This window comes from Eubalaena glacialis, chromosome 18 (genome assembly GCF_028564815.1).
Source record: "Eubalaena glacialis isolate mEubGla1 chromosome 18, mEubGla1.1.hap2.+ XY, whole genome shotgun sequence".
NCBI classification, from domain to species: Eukaryota; Metazoa; Chordata; class Mammalia; order Artiodactyla; family Balaenidae; genus Eubalaena; species Eubalaena glacialis.
Window position 1 is genome coordinate 63,240,545 of NC_083733.1, and position 16,154 is coordinate 63,256,698.

The window sequence follows — 16,154 nt, forward strand, 5'->3', positions numbered from 1 at the left end:
GTGTTTGTACGGTGTGGCCTTTCTAGTTCCTGGGCGTTAGCTCCCCTACTTCCTGTATGTGTATGCTTACTGTAGTCAAACATTAGAGGCATCACACACACACACACACACACACACGAGCAAGGTGAGGCACTGGACACAGAGCCAGGGGTTTCGGTGGGGGAGAGATGGGGTTTTGGGGAGGGTGACCCAAAGGAAAGCAGAGACTGCAGGTGGATGGGTAGAGGGATGGAGGGATGAGAAAAGGGACAGAGAAAGACAGAGAGAGACTGACAACATCTCGGTGCTAACTTCCAGGCCCCGAATCCAGTCACACCTAAAGCTTCCCCCTCGGAATGTTCTAGTGACAAGGGTCAATCAATTGCCCTTTTCCTTAAAGCCAGTTTGAGTTGAGTTCCTGCTACCTGTGCTACTTGTGATGCCCGGGGGCTGGAAGGTTCAAGAATCCTGTGGGAAAAGGCAGCAGCTCACTGGGAAGTTGGTCCCTGGAGTATAAACATCAAATGGCATCGGTGGAAACAGCGGTGGCAGCTGGGGAGAGGGTTAAGCCTCACAAACTCTTCCCACTGGAACCCACCTAGGGTACCACCTGGAGGTCCAAGGGGTCGTAGGCCGACACCCGCAGATCCTGCAGCAGGGCTTCCAGATTGTTCCTCAGGGCAGTGTAGGGCGGCTTCTCCTCGTACTTGAGGGCCATCACCACCTTCAGGTACTCCTGCAGGGTCTCTGTGGTCAAGACACGGGAGGAGCCTGAGAGGGGTACCCAACCCAGAGCCTGAGGGGCTCTGCCTAGAGGGTCTCAGCCGTGGTGCCCATTTGCTCAGTGCTTCCTCTGTGCCCGGCACTGCCACGGCCACGGCCACTTAGATTTAAATTGTTTTTTTTGGAAAACGTGAAACATAAGCAACAGGAGAGCGGTACCATGAACAGCAGCGTACCCGTCACCCAGTCTCATCAGCTGTCAACTCATGCCCATCTTGTTTCATCAAAACCCCTACCCCTTCCCCCTCCTGTATTGTTTTAAAGCAAATCCAGGCTGATTATACGATTTTATCTCTAACTATTTGGTGGGTATCTCTAAATGGGAGCCAGCAAGCTTTTACTGTAAAGTGCCAGAGAATAAATATTTTTGGCTTTGTACGCCGGGAGTCTGTGTGGCCAGGACCCAACTCAGCTGTTCTCCCACAAAAGGCCCACAGAAGGCAGGAAGCCAATGGGTGTAGCTATGCACCAAGACTACTTTATTTATGGACTCTGCAGCTTGAACTTCAGACAGGTTTCATGTGTCACAAAATGCTCTTCTCTTGACTTTTTTCCCCAGCCATTTCAAAATGTAAAACAATTCTTAGGGGAATTCCCTTGCAGTCCTGTGGTTATGACTCCGTGCTTCCACTGCAGGGGGCACGGGTTGGATCCCTGGTCAGGGAACGAAGATCCCGCAAGTCAGGGCACGCGGCCAAAAAACCCCCACAAAAACATAGTTCACTGGCTTACAAAACCAGGCTGGCTGCCCCAGGGACGGAGTTTAAAAGATAGAGGCTGTTTTAAAAGATAAAGCCTTTTTGTTGTTTGTTTTCCCTAAATAGCACAATGCCATTATTACACTTTTTAAAAGTGCCAATTATGAAACCAATACAGTAATCGTAAGAGCTCCCACTTGAGCAATGTCTGTCTCAGGCTGGCTCTGAGCACGTTTAATTAGGGCTGCAGCAGAAGCTAAGGCAGCATCCCTGGGCCCAGTTCTACGCTGAATTCTCGGGACAAACCTCGGGAGGTGAGGGCTATTATTGGCCCCATTTTACACGTGGGGAAGCAGAGGCTCAGAGAGGCTGTAAACCTGGGGCTGAACTTCCTTCTGGCCCCGCCCACCCCAAGCCCGGCCCCACCAGCCCCACTGGCGCCACTGGCTCCACTTCCCCGTGGCTGGCTTAGAATCTCAGAGCTGCAATAAACTAACCGTGGGGCTCCTTGTTTTTTTTTTTTTGGCCATGCTGGCGCAGCTTGCGTAATCTCAGTTTCCCGACCAGGGATTGAACCTGGCCGGGCCCTGGGCAGTAAAAGCCTGGCATCCTAACCACTAGACCACCAGGGAACTCCCAATGGAGCTCTTTCTTACGGAGCAAGAGCCCGAGGCTGGAGGGGAGAGTGACCCGAGCGGCAGAGACATGATTTGAATCCAGGGATTTCAGGTAATTTAAAAATGAGTCCTTACAGAGCTGGAGGGGATAAACTATCCTTTTCCGGCTGTCTTTCTGCCTCATGTTTAGAGAGCAATGTAGACGTCCTATAGCAGGGACGCTGGAAAAAAACCACTCCCCCAAACAAAAAAACAGCCTCAATCTCCAGTAATAGGGATTGGCTTTAAAAATGATGGTTTACATGAAAAGATGCTCAACATCGCTAATTATTAGAGAAATGCAAATCGAAACTACAATGAGGTATCACCTCACTCCGGTCAGAATGGCCATCAGCGAAAAGTCTACAAATAATAAATTCTGGAAAGGGCGTGGAGAAAAGGGAACCCTCCTACACGGTTGGTGGGAATGTAAAGTGGTGCAGCCACTACGGAGAACAGTATGGATGTTCCTTAAAAAACTAAAAATAGAACTACCATGTGAACCAGCAATCCCACTTCTGGGCATATATCTGGAGAAACCTCTAATTCAAAAACATACACACACCCCAATATTCATAGCATCACTATTTAAAGTAGGCAAGACAGGGAAGCAACGTAAATGACCACTAACAGATGAATGAATAAAGAAGCCGTGGCATATATATATATATATATATATATATATATATATATACACACAATGGAATATTACTCAGCCAAAAAAAGAATGAAATAATGCCATTTGCAGCAACATGGATTATCAAACTAAGTGAAGTAAGCCAGACAGAGAAAGACAAATATCATATGATATTGCTTATATGTGGAATCTAAAAAAAAAAAAAAAAAAGATACAAATGAAATTATACACAAAACAGAGGTATAATTAGAAATACATTTTATAATATAAAATATAAATATAAGATGTATTTCTAATTATAACCCATTACTCACATACATATATATGAGTATAAATATGTATCACTGAAGATATGGCATTTCCTTAACTTCTGTAAGGCATTCATATTTTTTTGTCTGTTTTTTAATTTTGAAAAATCCTGTTTTTGACCCGTTAAACAATTTCAGGACTGACTAATGAGTCAGAACTGTAGTTTTAACTGACGTTAAGTGTATTACACCACAATTTAAAAGAAAAACCCACAAAATTCTACAAGTATTGACACAGAAATCTCTAAGGTATCACCTTAAATGAAAAAGTAAGTCAGAGACCAATATACGTAATATGATTCCATTAAAAAAACCCACACATTATGTGTGTGTGGTTGCATGTGTGTGTGTGTTGCTGTTATTACTGTTCAGACACACTTCTGAAATTTGGGAGAAGATTTTTGTTTTTCTACAAGGGGCACAAATACATGTGTGATTTGGAAAACTCAAGGAAGGAAAATAGAGGGGTGTAAAGAGAGGCATCCCCGGGATGGGCCTGAGCCCCGGTCCCTCCATGGCCCCCGCCTGCTCCCTCCTCTTGGGACATACCTGAGGTATTGATCCAGCGACTGCACTGTCCCACGAGGCCTTCTGGGTTGTCAAGAAACCTGAGAGGGCAGAGGTACATGTGAAAGGCCTTTTAGGGAAGGAGAGCAACCTTCTGAAACAGGATGTCTGGTAGATGTGCCCTAGTTCTCATTATTCACGGTAGTTATGCCTTGGACACTGAAGGAGCGAATTCTGAGCCAGGAGTTAACCAGAAGCACAGCTTCCAATCGCAACATTTTTACCAACTGATCAATACATCACCTGGTTTTACCTGTGTGCCTAAAGACATCTTATTTAATATAAGGTTGATTCATTCACATGGATCTCTGGCCCAACAGCACTATAGTTCACACCTGAAGGAGGCTTATCTCACACACGTATTTCCTTGCGCTTAGCACTTCATCACTATGCTTGGGGCCATTTTAAACAGCAAAATCCCCCCCAAAAAGCATAAAAGTGTGGAAAATGTGGCACTAAACAGACCACATGAAGGACACTTGTGAGCTGAAACAAGAAGGCAGAGTGTCGCCTTATTCAACCTCGGCTGGGATCATGTGCATCGGGCAACTCAAAAGTCTCTCCACTCTGCGTGTCTGAGAATGACTTTGAAAGCCATTCAAAGTATTGATTTTGGGGTTACAAATACATTTTAGGGAAGAGGTCAATTCACAAATACAGAATCTGTGAATAGTGAGGATCAACTATCTATCTGTCTATCCACACACATATTTGTATACATATACATGTATAAATACACAGACACACACACACACACACACACACACACACACACACACACACACACCCTCTTGGACCACTCAAGAAAAATGAAAGTTGGGGGGGAGGGATAAACGAGGAGGTTGGGATTAACATATACACACTACTATATATAAAATAGATAACCAACAAGGACCTACTGTATAGCACAGGAAACTCAATATTTTGTAATAATCTATAAGGGAAAAGAATCTGAAATAGAATATATATATGTTCACATATATATTCATATATATATTCATATATATATAACTGAATCACTGTGCTGTATAATGAAACTAACATGATGGGGACTTTCCTGGTGGTGCAGTGGTTAAGAACCCGCCTGCCAATGCAGGGGACACGGGTTTGATCCCTGGTCCGGGAAGATCCCACATGCCGTGGAGCAACTAAGCCCGTGTGCCACAACTATTGAGCCTGCGCTCTAGAGCCTGTGAGCCACGACAGCTGAGCCCTCGTGCCACAACTACTGAAGCCCGCACGCCTAGAGCCCGTGCTCTGCAACAAGAGAAGCCACCGCAATGAGAAGCACGCCCACCGCAACAAAGAGTAGCCCTGCTCTCCGCAACTAGAGAAAGCCCGCATGCAGCAACAAAGACCCAATGCAGCCAAAAATAAATAAATAAAATAAATTTATTCCCCTTCCCCTCCCCTACAGCCCAGAAGTCCCCAAGCCCCACCCTCCTGCTCCCCAACACTCTCTGCCCCATCCCCACCCCATCCACGGCTCTAAGCCCAGCTCAGGCCTCACCCTTTCTCCCTGGACCCCAGCCTCCTCCCCAGCTTTCCATGCACACCCCCCCACAGCCCCAGAGAGTCTTTCTATGCCCAGAGTGGACCCTGCCCCTCGCTGCTCACAGCCCTTCTGTGGTTCCTCAGTGCCCTGTTGGGAAACCTCTGGCACCAAAGCCACCAGCCCCTGTGGCTTTGTCTCCCTGACTTCCTCCCTCCCGTCTCATGCTCCAGTCACACCAAACTCCTTCTAGTCCCCCAACCAGGTCACACATCCACCCACATCTCCTGGCCTCTGTACATACTGCTCCTCTGCCTTTGGCAGCCTTTCCCCACCTTGACCCCCAGTACGTGGCTGCTCTCCCTTCTGGACATGGCTTGAGGGCTGGTCCCCTGGAAGCTTCCTCTGGACCCCTGCAGGTGGAGGAAACGGATCCCTGCCGAGTGTCTGCACACCCTGCGCATAGGTCCACGGATCCCCTACAGCAACTGTCATATGTGCACAAGAAGGGCTGGGTCTGACCCTTGTCTCTCCCTAGCAGCCTCAGGATGTATGTGGTAAATGATTGAGCGAGCGAGTGATGGCAGAAAAGGGCTGTGCCAGCCTCAGGACGTTGTAAATTGTGTGAGCAATTCTCCCATCACAGGCTGTCACTGTGTTCGTGGGACCTCCCCGCCCAGCGGCAGCCTTGAGAGCAGGGACCCAACTCCGACCGTAGTCTGTGCTTTCCCAGCTGGAAGCCTTGCACAACAGAAAGCCATGGGGAATCAAATTGCCTCTCCTCTTTCTTTTATTCATTCATTCTGTCATGAACTAGAACTTTCAAAAAAATGAATACATATTTGCTGAGTGAATGGAAAAAAGCCACGCACACCAGTAAGACTTCGGAGAGGACAGGTTAGGGCTCCGGAAAACGTGCCTGTGGCAACACTGCCCCCTTGTGGGCCCTTTGGTTACTGCCTCAAGTCAACCGACAGAGGCTGGGCTGGGGGGTGTCTAGAATGAGTCCCACGTCACCACTGATGCTCCCTGTGGAGCATCTTCATGTTCCCCGCCCTCCCTCTGTGATCGTGGCTGGGATCTGGGGTTCTGGAAGGAACTCTTACGTATTCTGAAGTCACTGATATGAAAATGATTACTAAGACCTATTTTATTTACTGTGCGTCCGACTTGGCAAGGGCAGAGCCTCTTAGTGAAGCATTTCACAGTCACATTTGATTAACTCCTGTGAAGGGGAAGGTGGGAGAGAGATGAAAAGGGAGATAAGACTGTTCTTAGGAGTTCGAGGAGGTAGGGGGAGGGAGGATCCAACCCAGTGGAGCCTCAGGAAGCAGGTTCAGAATGTACGAATGAACGAACAGAGAGTTCACATATGTGACATGCTGTCTGCCCAGAAATCTTGCCTCCCCTTTGCCTGCCTGGGAAACTCCTCGGCAGACCGGGTCAGGCGCCTCTTGGGTAAGGTCTCCCAGCAGGCCCGAGGCAGGTCACGTGCCTCCCCTCTGCTCCCACAATGCCCCGGGGCTGCCTCCACCCTCACAGGCACCGCCCACTTCCTGCCTGCGTGTCTCCCCCTGGCCTGGGAACCTCCAAGGCTGGGGCTGCATCTGCCTGAGCCGTGTGCCCACGCGGAAGCCCCGGCCTGGGTGTGAAGAAGGTTCACGCCTTCTTTCCTTAGTCGTTCATCCATCCTGCAACTATCTCACGAGCACCCACAACGTGCCAAGCGCTGTACTGCGAACAACACAGTGACAAGAGAGCTGACGCGGTCCCTGCCTTCAGAGAAATCCGACTAGAGGGGGCACTGCGGAGGAGTCGGCTACCTGGCGCCCGGTGTCACTCCTCCCCTGCGATGGCAGAATCCCAGGGGTTGGCAGCCACAGGCTGGAGACATTTCCCAGCCCCCACTGCACCTTGGGGCGGCCACGGGACCAAGAGACATGTCATTTCCGGTCCTGCCCTCTAAAAGCAACGGGAGTCAGTGGCACTAGAGCTGGCACCCAGTATGAGGGGGGCCGAGGTGCCCCACAACCCTTGGTCTCCTACCTCGGGACTGTTAGTGAGAAGGAAGTAAAGGTCTACCTCGTTTGAGCCGCAGTCTTCAGGGGTCTCCTCGTAAGAGCAACTCAGCCTCGTCACTAACGCAGCAGAGCGCTTCAAGGAGCAGTTCACAAACTTCAGCCTCACTTAACCGCTTTAGCGGCTGGGCTGTGGCCTCCGACTACTTGTGTTGCTAATTGTGTGACTCGTTTTCACCTGGCTTCAATGCAAAAATGGAAAACTACTGGAAAACTCGACAATAAGTGCAGAAAGAAATTAAGAAAGCAGGAAAGTGGGCTCATGTTCTGGCAGGTTCTGATGCAGAGGAAACCTGGGAGCTGAAAGCTGCTCTTTCTCTGTCGTCTCTTTGTCCTTCAGCAGAGGTGCTGGGACATATGAGCACCGAAGTGGGACCTCCTACTTGCCTCACTGCCTTTCTGGAGGTGATTCATCTGTCACCACTGCCATGAGACCTGCCCTGGCCTTTAAATCTAAAAGAGCAGGCATGCCCACACCCTGACAGCCCCCCTGATGGCTACCCAGGGTTCCCACCTGATGGCCCCCACCGTCTGACCTCTGCCATGCTGTGTGTTTCACCATCTCTGTACTGTCTATCTCCCCCATTAGAAAGCGAGTTCCCTGAGGGCAGGGATGTTTGTCCTAGTTACTCCTGTATCCCCAGGCCCTGGAATAGAGCCTGGTGCATGGGAGGTGCTCAACGAGTATTTGGTGAGTGGAGGATGGCTGCATCCAAACACCACCAATCCATGTGCGATAAGCCTCCCATACTTGGGAGATACTAGCTTCCAGGTGAAAGGGCCTCCGCTGGAGTCGAATGACCTGGGAGCAACTCTAATCAGCTGTGTGACCTGGGCTGATTACCTAAGGTCTCTGTGCTTTCAGATCATGAGAGCACTTACCCCAGAGCTGCTCTGAGGATGACACAGGGGAGCACTGCCCGGCACAGCAAAGTGTCCAATAAAGGTCAGCCTTGAACAGGTCATTACGGGCAGGCCAAGGTGACGGGCGTCCCTTCCTCTGAGCGTGAACAAGCAGGAGACCTGATGCAGTGGGGGCGAGGGAAGGGCTCCCTGGGGAGTGACGACTAAGCTGAAACCTGAAGGAGGGTGAGATTTGGGGCATGGCATCTGGGTGTGTGTTCCATCGGCATAAATCAAACATAACGTATTTCAAACACAACATATTTTTCAAGGACACAGCTACATCTAAAATTAATTGAGGAGAAGCACTGAGCTTCTTTAACAATGTAAAGTTAAAAAAATACAGCATTGAGTGAAAGAAAGAAAGAGAATGAAATTTAGAGCACAGTACCATTTATGCAAGTTAAATACACTCATCATATGTTGTATAAGGACATAGACATGTCTATACAAACTTATTTGAAAGCAGTAGTCAGAAGCAGTAAAGTTGATGCACGTGTAATGATGGGGTTAAAGTGTTGAGTGAAAAAAGCCAGAAACAGTTGACATTCAGAACAGAATACCATTTACGCAAGTCAAATACACACAGTGCCACCACCGTCATGCAAGTTTAAGGATACAAGTACATTTATGCAAGTATATCGGTAGGACATATATTCAGCAAGTACGTGTGTCCACAGTTGAGAGAAGGAAGTTGGGGGATAATAAAGGGGGCAAAATAAAATGAGAGAGAGGCTCAACACGAACCAACAACTGAGAACTGAAAAGTACGACAGACTCAATGCTGTTCACTGGAGAGTTTTCCCTCTTCCCACTCTGCACACTTTTCCTGGAAAATCTCTCATCCTCTCCCAGGGCTTCTGCTGACAATTCCTGAGACACTGCTGGGGTCTAAGGCTCCGTTTGGACTTCATTCCTGCACTTCAGATGGGAGAGCCAACCATCTCCTGGATGGCCCCTCCTGGATGTCTCCTCTTGGGGCAACTCTCACGCCCCAAGCCTATACCAGATCTTGAATCCCAACATGTGGACCTGCAGAGCTCCCCTGTGTCTAGCTGTCTACTGTCCTTGGTGCTGAAGACCGAAGCCCCTGTGCCCGCTTCCCTCTGCACCCAGCTGCCCTCTGTCCTTCGTGCTGAACCGCGCACTCAGCAGCACCTCCCTTAGCACCGAGGTGCCCTCTGTCCTTGGTGCTGAACCACACCACCCAGCTCTTCCGGTTTTACCCCGCCGTCCTTGGTGCTGAACGTCTAGAACAGAACTAGCAGGACCGGGCGCTTTTACACGCGGAGGTGAGGGAAGCATGTAAAAGAGGCCAGTGTTGCCAGATGCTGAGGCAGGGCCCAGGCCAAATTGTTCCGGTTGCCCGTGTGTCCCCGTGGGAGTGAATGAATCACGGTGTCCTGTACGCTGTGAGCATTTTCTACAGGCCAGGCTCTGTGCTGAGTGCCGTGTGCCTGACTCCCCCGAGTCCCCCCATAGCCCCCTGAGGTGGGTGCTAATAGGATCCCACCTGATGGATGGCACTGAGGCTTGTGGAGGTTAAGCTGCCCACCCAACACCCTGCAGCAGTGGGGCTGGAGTCTGACCCCAGGCAGTGTGGCTCCAGAGCCCACGCTCTTGTCTGCTGGAATGGACGGTAGAGCAGATTCCCGAGAACTGCAGAGGCCTTGACTCTGCCAGATGCCGCCTCCCCCTCTTTTCTGTTCCCTGTTGGGTTCTGGGCTTCAGCCCCACCTGCAGGGGTGCTGGGCCAGTGCTGGGCTCTGCTGACCCCCAGACTCACTTCTGTTTCAGCTTCATGATATCCTCGGTGTTGGGAAGGCAGTTCGTCCATGGCAGGGTCCCATAGAGCCACTTCAGCAGACAGTAGCCCAGGGTCTGGAGGTCACTGCGGCGGGAGGGCCCTGGGGAGGGAGGGGAGGAGTTGGCGGCTCAGTCCAGATGTTCCACTCACTGACACACACCCCCCCCCTTCCTTTCTCTCACGGACTCAAGCACGGGCTCACACACTCAACCACCCAAACATACAGGCTCTCGTCTGTTCATTCACTTTTCACTCACCTACTCTCAGTCCCTCATGCGTCTCTCAATTACTCATTCACTCCCTCAGCCATCCCTTCATCCCCACTTTCACTAGCTCACTCCCTCATCTACTTGTCTTTCATTCATGCACCTATTTGTTCAATGAGTCCTCAGAGCCCTGTGTGCCAGGCCCCTTCCCACATTCTTAAAACACAGATAAGAGTTTGGTTGGGTCCCAGCCCTTGACAGTCCTTGACAGTCCAGTGGAGAGACAGTTATAGCGTGGGATCACCTAGGTTATAGAGGAGACAGAACAGGGCATGAGGGAACGCAGAAGGACGGGCACTGAACTCAGCCTCACTCAGTAGGGGAGGGCAAAGGAGACAGCAGGGTTTGATTTTTCTTATGCTTCCTAAATCACATGATGTAGACAACACTCCATATAAGCATTTAACAAACACTGAGAGTTGACTGTGCCAGACCTTCGCCCTCTGGTGCTGGAGACACAGGTACCATCGCTTCCCTGGGGGAGCTTAGTGTAGTGGAAGGATGCGGGCAGGCACATGGATGGTCATGATATCAAGGGGTTTGGGAAAGAGAGGCCGAGACCTCCTCCAGGAATCTTCTTCTCAAAGTGCTCTCTTCTCTCCCCATACACCTTCCTTGGATAATTTCATTCCCATCCCTGGGCTTCAACTGACAACTCCTGAGATACTGCTGACATCTGAGTCTCCATCCAGACCTCGCTCCCGTGCTGCAGATGTGGATAGCCAATTGCTTACTCAACAGCCCCTCCTAGATGACTCTTGGGCAACTCTCACGTTCCAAGTCTACACAGATCCTGAACGTGAACCTCTGGACCTGCAGGGCTTCCTTGCGGTCAGCGGCTCAGTGTCCTTGGTGCTGGGCTACTGCCCCACAGTGCCCTAATGTGTGGGGGCGCTATCCATGGTCCTGAGTCCCTACTGTGGCTCCCCCGCTCAGCCTGACTCCTGTGTTTGGCCATCTGCTGTCCGTGGCTGTGAAAACCTACAGCTGCCCTTGTCCGAGAAGCATGTCTCCATGGTCCCGAACCCCTTCTCTGGCCTCTTACCACATCCCTTGTGCAGGTCCATGCTAATGAACTCAAGGTCCCCCTCATGTGGGCTCTTGCTGCCTTCGGTGTACACCACGTGTCTGCCACCTGGCGAATAGCGGAAGGTGAAGCCGTAGCCTGCCAGGGTCACCTGTGTGGACGTGGGGAGAAGCCATACAGTTTGAAGGTTAGGAGCTCGGATTCTGGAGTCAGATATTTCAATCGTGGGTGCAGTTTGAAACATAATGCCCAGCAGTACAGAAGGGTGTGAAAAGAACACAAACCAACTGTCCCCCGTCACTGCTCAGCCCCCCTAAACCCACTGTCCAGAAGTAACCACTAATATAGATGCTTATGTGTTATTTCAAATCATTTTCTTTAAATAATCAGTAAACACATGCGGACGGGGAGGGGGCTCTAGTTTTCCACACATGGATCACACTCTACCTCCTGCTGGGCACACAGCTCACTGCACTTTAATAGTGTATTAACTCTAGAGCCAGACAGACCAGGTTCCAACGCCAGCTTGGCCCTTTAGTGGCCATAAACTTTGGTTAAATTATGAAACTTCTCTGTGCTTTGATTTCTCCATTTGGAAAATGAAGATAATGATAGTCCTCACCTTGCAGGGTTGTTAGGAGGCTTACCTGAGTTTAAAACAAAAAGTCCTTATCTACTAGACACACAAAGTTAGCCACATCAGCTTTTTAATGGCTGCATTTTTAAAAAAGATTTAATTAATTAATTAATTTATTTATGGCTGCGTTGGGTCTTCGTTGCTGTGCGCGGGCTTTCTCTAGTTGCGGCGAGCGGGGGCTACTCTTCACTGCAGTGCGCGGCTTCTCATTGCAGTGGCTTCTCTTGTTGCAGAGCATGGGCTCTAGGTATGCAGGCTCAGTAGTTGTGGCACACGGGCTTAGTTGCTCTGCGGCATGTGGGATCTTCCTGGACCAGGGCTCAAACCCGTGTCCCCTGCATTGGCAGGCGGATTCTTAACCACTGAGCCACCAGGGAAGTCCCTAATGGCTGCATCTTATTCTGCCGAATGGAGAGTAGGCAACTGTTGGCTTTGGCCATGTGAGACCTGCATCTTTTTCTTCTGGTCACAGTTTGTGATGGTTAATTTTATGTGTCAGCCTGACTGGGCCACAGGGTACCCAGACATGTAGCCAAAGGTTATTCTGGGTGTGTCTGTGAGGGTGTATCTGGATGAGATGAATACTGGTATCAGTAGACTGAATAAAACAGACTGCCCTCTCTAGTGTGCATGGGCCTCATCCAATCAGTTGAACAGAACACAAAGGCTGAGTGAAAGGGAATGCCTCCTGCCTGACCACTTGAGCCGAACATCAGCCTTTTCCTGCCTTTAGATTTGAACAGAAATATTGGCTCTTCTCGGGTCTCGAGGCTGCCAGCTTTCAGACTGGAAATCACACAATCAGCTCTCCTGGCTTTCAGGCCTTTGGGCTCTGACTAGACCACATTAGCAGCTCTCCTGGCCTCCAGCTTGGCGACTGCACATCTAGGTCCCTAGATCAGCTTCCATAATTGTCTGAGTCAACTCCTTATAATAAATCTCTTTCTCTCTCTCTCATATATGTATACACACACACACACACACACACATACACATTCTATTGGTTCTGTTTCTTTAGAGAGCTCTGACTAATACGGTGCCAGGATTTTTCTCTGGGATCACCCCTCTCCAATTCTCAGTCCATGTGTTTGAGGTGGGGTTCACCTGATTTATTTCCACTGGGGTTGCTAAACTGAGGGGATTTGAGCCTCATTTGCTGGTATTTATTTTGTCACCATAGGGAAGACAGTTTGCCTGATTATGAGCAATGCAAACACAGGAGAGCCCAGGAATGGAAGAGCCAGCTTCCCAATGACAGGGCCTGAGTTCTTAGATTCAGCCATGCTTGAAGCCAGTGAAGTCCTAGATTTTTCCACTCCATGGAGCAATAAATTGCACTTGGCCCTTTTTAAACTTTTTTTTTTTCCTTTTTCTTTTTTGCTTAAGGCATGTTAAATTGGGTTTCTGTCATTAGCAGGAGTAATTAGAATTTACTTTAAAATACTAATTAGTACTCTGCTGGGAGTATATATTTGAGGTTTTCCAATTTTACTGTCACAATCAATGTTGTCAGGAACATTTTGTACATGTATCTTCGAATATATGGATAAGATACGTTCCTAAAAGAGGACCCGGTGGATCAAAAAACATATGCATTTAAATTTTGACTGCTATATTCAAATTACCTTCCAAAAAGGTTGCCCATTTCATACTTCCAATAGTATATAAAGAAGTCCTAGTTCCTTACATCCTTATCAGCAAGAGATATTATTTTTCTTTCTCATTGTGTCCACCCAAAGGGTAAAAATAGTGTATTTTAAGTTTAATTGCTATGACTATTAGGGAGGTTGAGCATCTATTCATACATTTAACTAACCTGTGGATTTCTTTTTCTACGAACTGCTTTTCCTATCCTTTGTCTATTTTTCTACTAAGTTACTTATCTCTTCTTATTTATTTGAAGGAACTCTTTATACGTGATGGATAGCAATTCTTTGTCTGCTATAAGCATTGTGAAATAAATGCAGGTTTTGAGACAGGTGAGCTCCTGAGCCCAGAGAGCCCCCAGGATGGGGGAGGACCTGGCTATTACCTGGCACAAGTCCTCTGGATTCACAAAGATATTCTCAGCTGTCACATTGCCATGAACGTACTCATTCTCATGGAGGAACTTCAGGGCATCCAGCTGGGGGGAAGAAAGCAAGCATCTCCATGAGCAGCAGGCTAACACAAAGAGGCTCCGATGCAAAGCTCCGGAGGGAACCCCCACTGTTGGGCCTGGGGTCACGTGGTGCTGCTTGTGATGGGGGTGGGGTGGTGGTCCTAAGTGAAGCATCAGGAAGCCCACCCTGACAGCACACCTAAGCATGTCTTCTAATTAAGCTTTTGAAAAATTCAGCATTAAAGCTGATATTTGGTTTTCCATTGACCTCTTATGTCTATCTCTTAGCTGATCTCAGGAGGGGAAGAAGCTGGTTACTTATCGACCCCCCGCAAGAAAGAAAACCCAGCACTCATGTACATCAAAGAGGTTTTGTCTCATTTGCCCTAGGGAGCAGAAATACATTTAGTTAAGTAATTTATATTTTGATCTCTAGCTCTGACTTTTCCACCGAGCTCATATATTGAACTGCCCAGGTATTCTTACATCTTGATTACAACCCAAGCCCCCGTCGACTCCAAGGCTCTACTGCCCACCAAGTTCTGCTTGTTCAAACTCTCCATCCCCACGGCCCAGCTCCTCCTCAGGCCTGGTCCTCTCTGTGCTGACCTCACCCAGCCTCCATCTCACCCCTCCAGCCCGTCCCCACACGGCCCACAGGGTCTTTCTACACCCAGAGCTGACCCTGCCCTTCCCCTATTCCCAATCCTCGCGTGGCTCCCCGGCACCCTCGGGACAGAGGCACCCTCGGGCCCCCAGGTTGGTGTTCAAGGTCCTGCGTGATCTGGTCACTGCTGAGCTCTCCACACCAACCTCAGGTGTTACCTTTCCCCTCACGTCACACTGCAGACACTGAGCGTAATGACCTTCGGGACTCACCTGATGTGTCACTCCCTTGCCACTTCCATCCCTCCAGCAATTTACACTGGGTCCTCTTATTCTCCGTCACTTCTAGTCAAAGCACTTTTCACAATTTGTGCAACTGTGACTTAATATCATCCTCTCCCACTAGACATAAAAACCATGACTGTGCTGCCCCCCATGGTACTCCCAGCCCCTGGGACAGTGTCTGATTCCCAGCAGGGACCTGATAAATATTTAATGAAACGATGGATGAAGGAAGGAATGAATGAACGAAAGTCTTGTGCTCTCTCTCCCACACCACCCTTTGCCTAAGCTATATCCTTGGCCTGGAATGTTCTCCCCATGCATCTCCACTCCTACTCTACCCAGCACCTTGCTATTTCCCACTCTTGACTTAGAAATGACCTCTACCAGGAAGTTCAACTGAACCCCTCAATTTAGGCTGGGCCCCTTCCTCCAACTGCTACTGTCTCCTGAACATCCCTCATGACAATACTTATCACTCTGCTTTTTTTTTTTTTTGGCCGCGTTGCACGGCATGCGGGATCTTAGTTCCCCAACCAGGGATCGAACCCGCGCCCCCTGCACTGGAAGCGCGGAGTCTTAACCACTGGACCGCCAGGGAAGTCCCGCTTATCACTCTGGTTCTAACAGCCTGGTGTTCAGCTGTGTTGGTCACCGTGCTCGCCCAGTGCCCAGCAGAGGGAGGTGCGGGCTGAACGTGTCAATGAGCAAACAGACCGATAAACTAGGAGCCGGGGGGCCATCCTCCTGATGGGAGCCTGCAACTCTCAGGTACTTACCAGCCGGCAGGCCATCTGGAACACAGACCTCACTGACATCACATGCTTCGGGTTGTCATCCAGGATCGACTGAAGGCTCCTCCCCAGGATGGGGAACACCAAGAACCTGGAAGACATGAGTGTCCCAGCAAGTGGGAGAGATGACAGGGGAGGGGATGGAATACAGGCCACCAAGGATGGGGTGTGGCTGGGGGCTACCAGATCCCGGTCCTGGGTGAGATGAAGGGTTCGGATTGGTGGGGGACCAGCCTGGCTCAAGGCTGGGGGAAGGAAGGAAGCAACTATCTGGCCAATGGCTCCAGGGTCCCAGCCATGCCTGGGCATGTGACAGGGAGAGAAAGGAAGGGGCCAGTGAGGCGAGTGGCAAGTGAAGTGACTTACCTGTACTTGTCCTGGTGAACGCCAAAACCGACGCAGGTGGGGATGGCCAGCTGGGGGGTTGAATACCGCTTTTTCCACTTGTTCACTGTGGGAGGCAGGGGCCTGAGAGGTTAGGGCCCACCTGGGCCTGCACCCACAATGGACAGCAGCCCGTTCTCAGACCAGAA

At 49.7% G+C, this 16,154-nt stretch overlaps 1 protein-coding gene across 4 annotated transcripts in view; it reads right to left on the reverse strand.

Moving 5' to 3' along the window:
* The window catches only part of VRK3 (VRK serine/threonine kinase 3), a 41,980-nt gene that overhangs the window by 2,602 nt on the left and 23,224 nt on the right, over positions 1-16,154 (reverse strand). For 3 of the 4 annotated variants that reach the window (XM_061172386.1, XM_061172387.1, XM_061172385.1), the window contains 7 exons: positions 15,988-16,072; positions 15,607-15,712; positions 13,871-13,963; positions 11,220-11,352; positions 9,888-10,008; positions 3,611-3,669; positions 590-726 (listed from right to left, as the gene is read on the reverse strand). In XM_061172386.1, coding sequence (XP_061028369.1) covers positions 590-726; positions 3,611-3,669; positions 9,888-10,008; positions 11,220-11,352; positions 13,871-13,963; positions 15,607-15,712; positions 15,988-16,072 — 734 coding nt within the window. Of the gene's footprint in view, positions 1-577; positions 727-3,610; positions 3,670-9,887; positions 10,009-11,219; positions 11,353-13,870; positions 13,964-15,606; positions 15,713-15,987; positions 16,073-16,154 lie in introns of all 4 variants that reach the window. The other variant, XM_061172388.1, reaches the window with a different exon arrangement.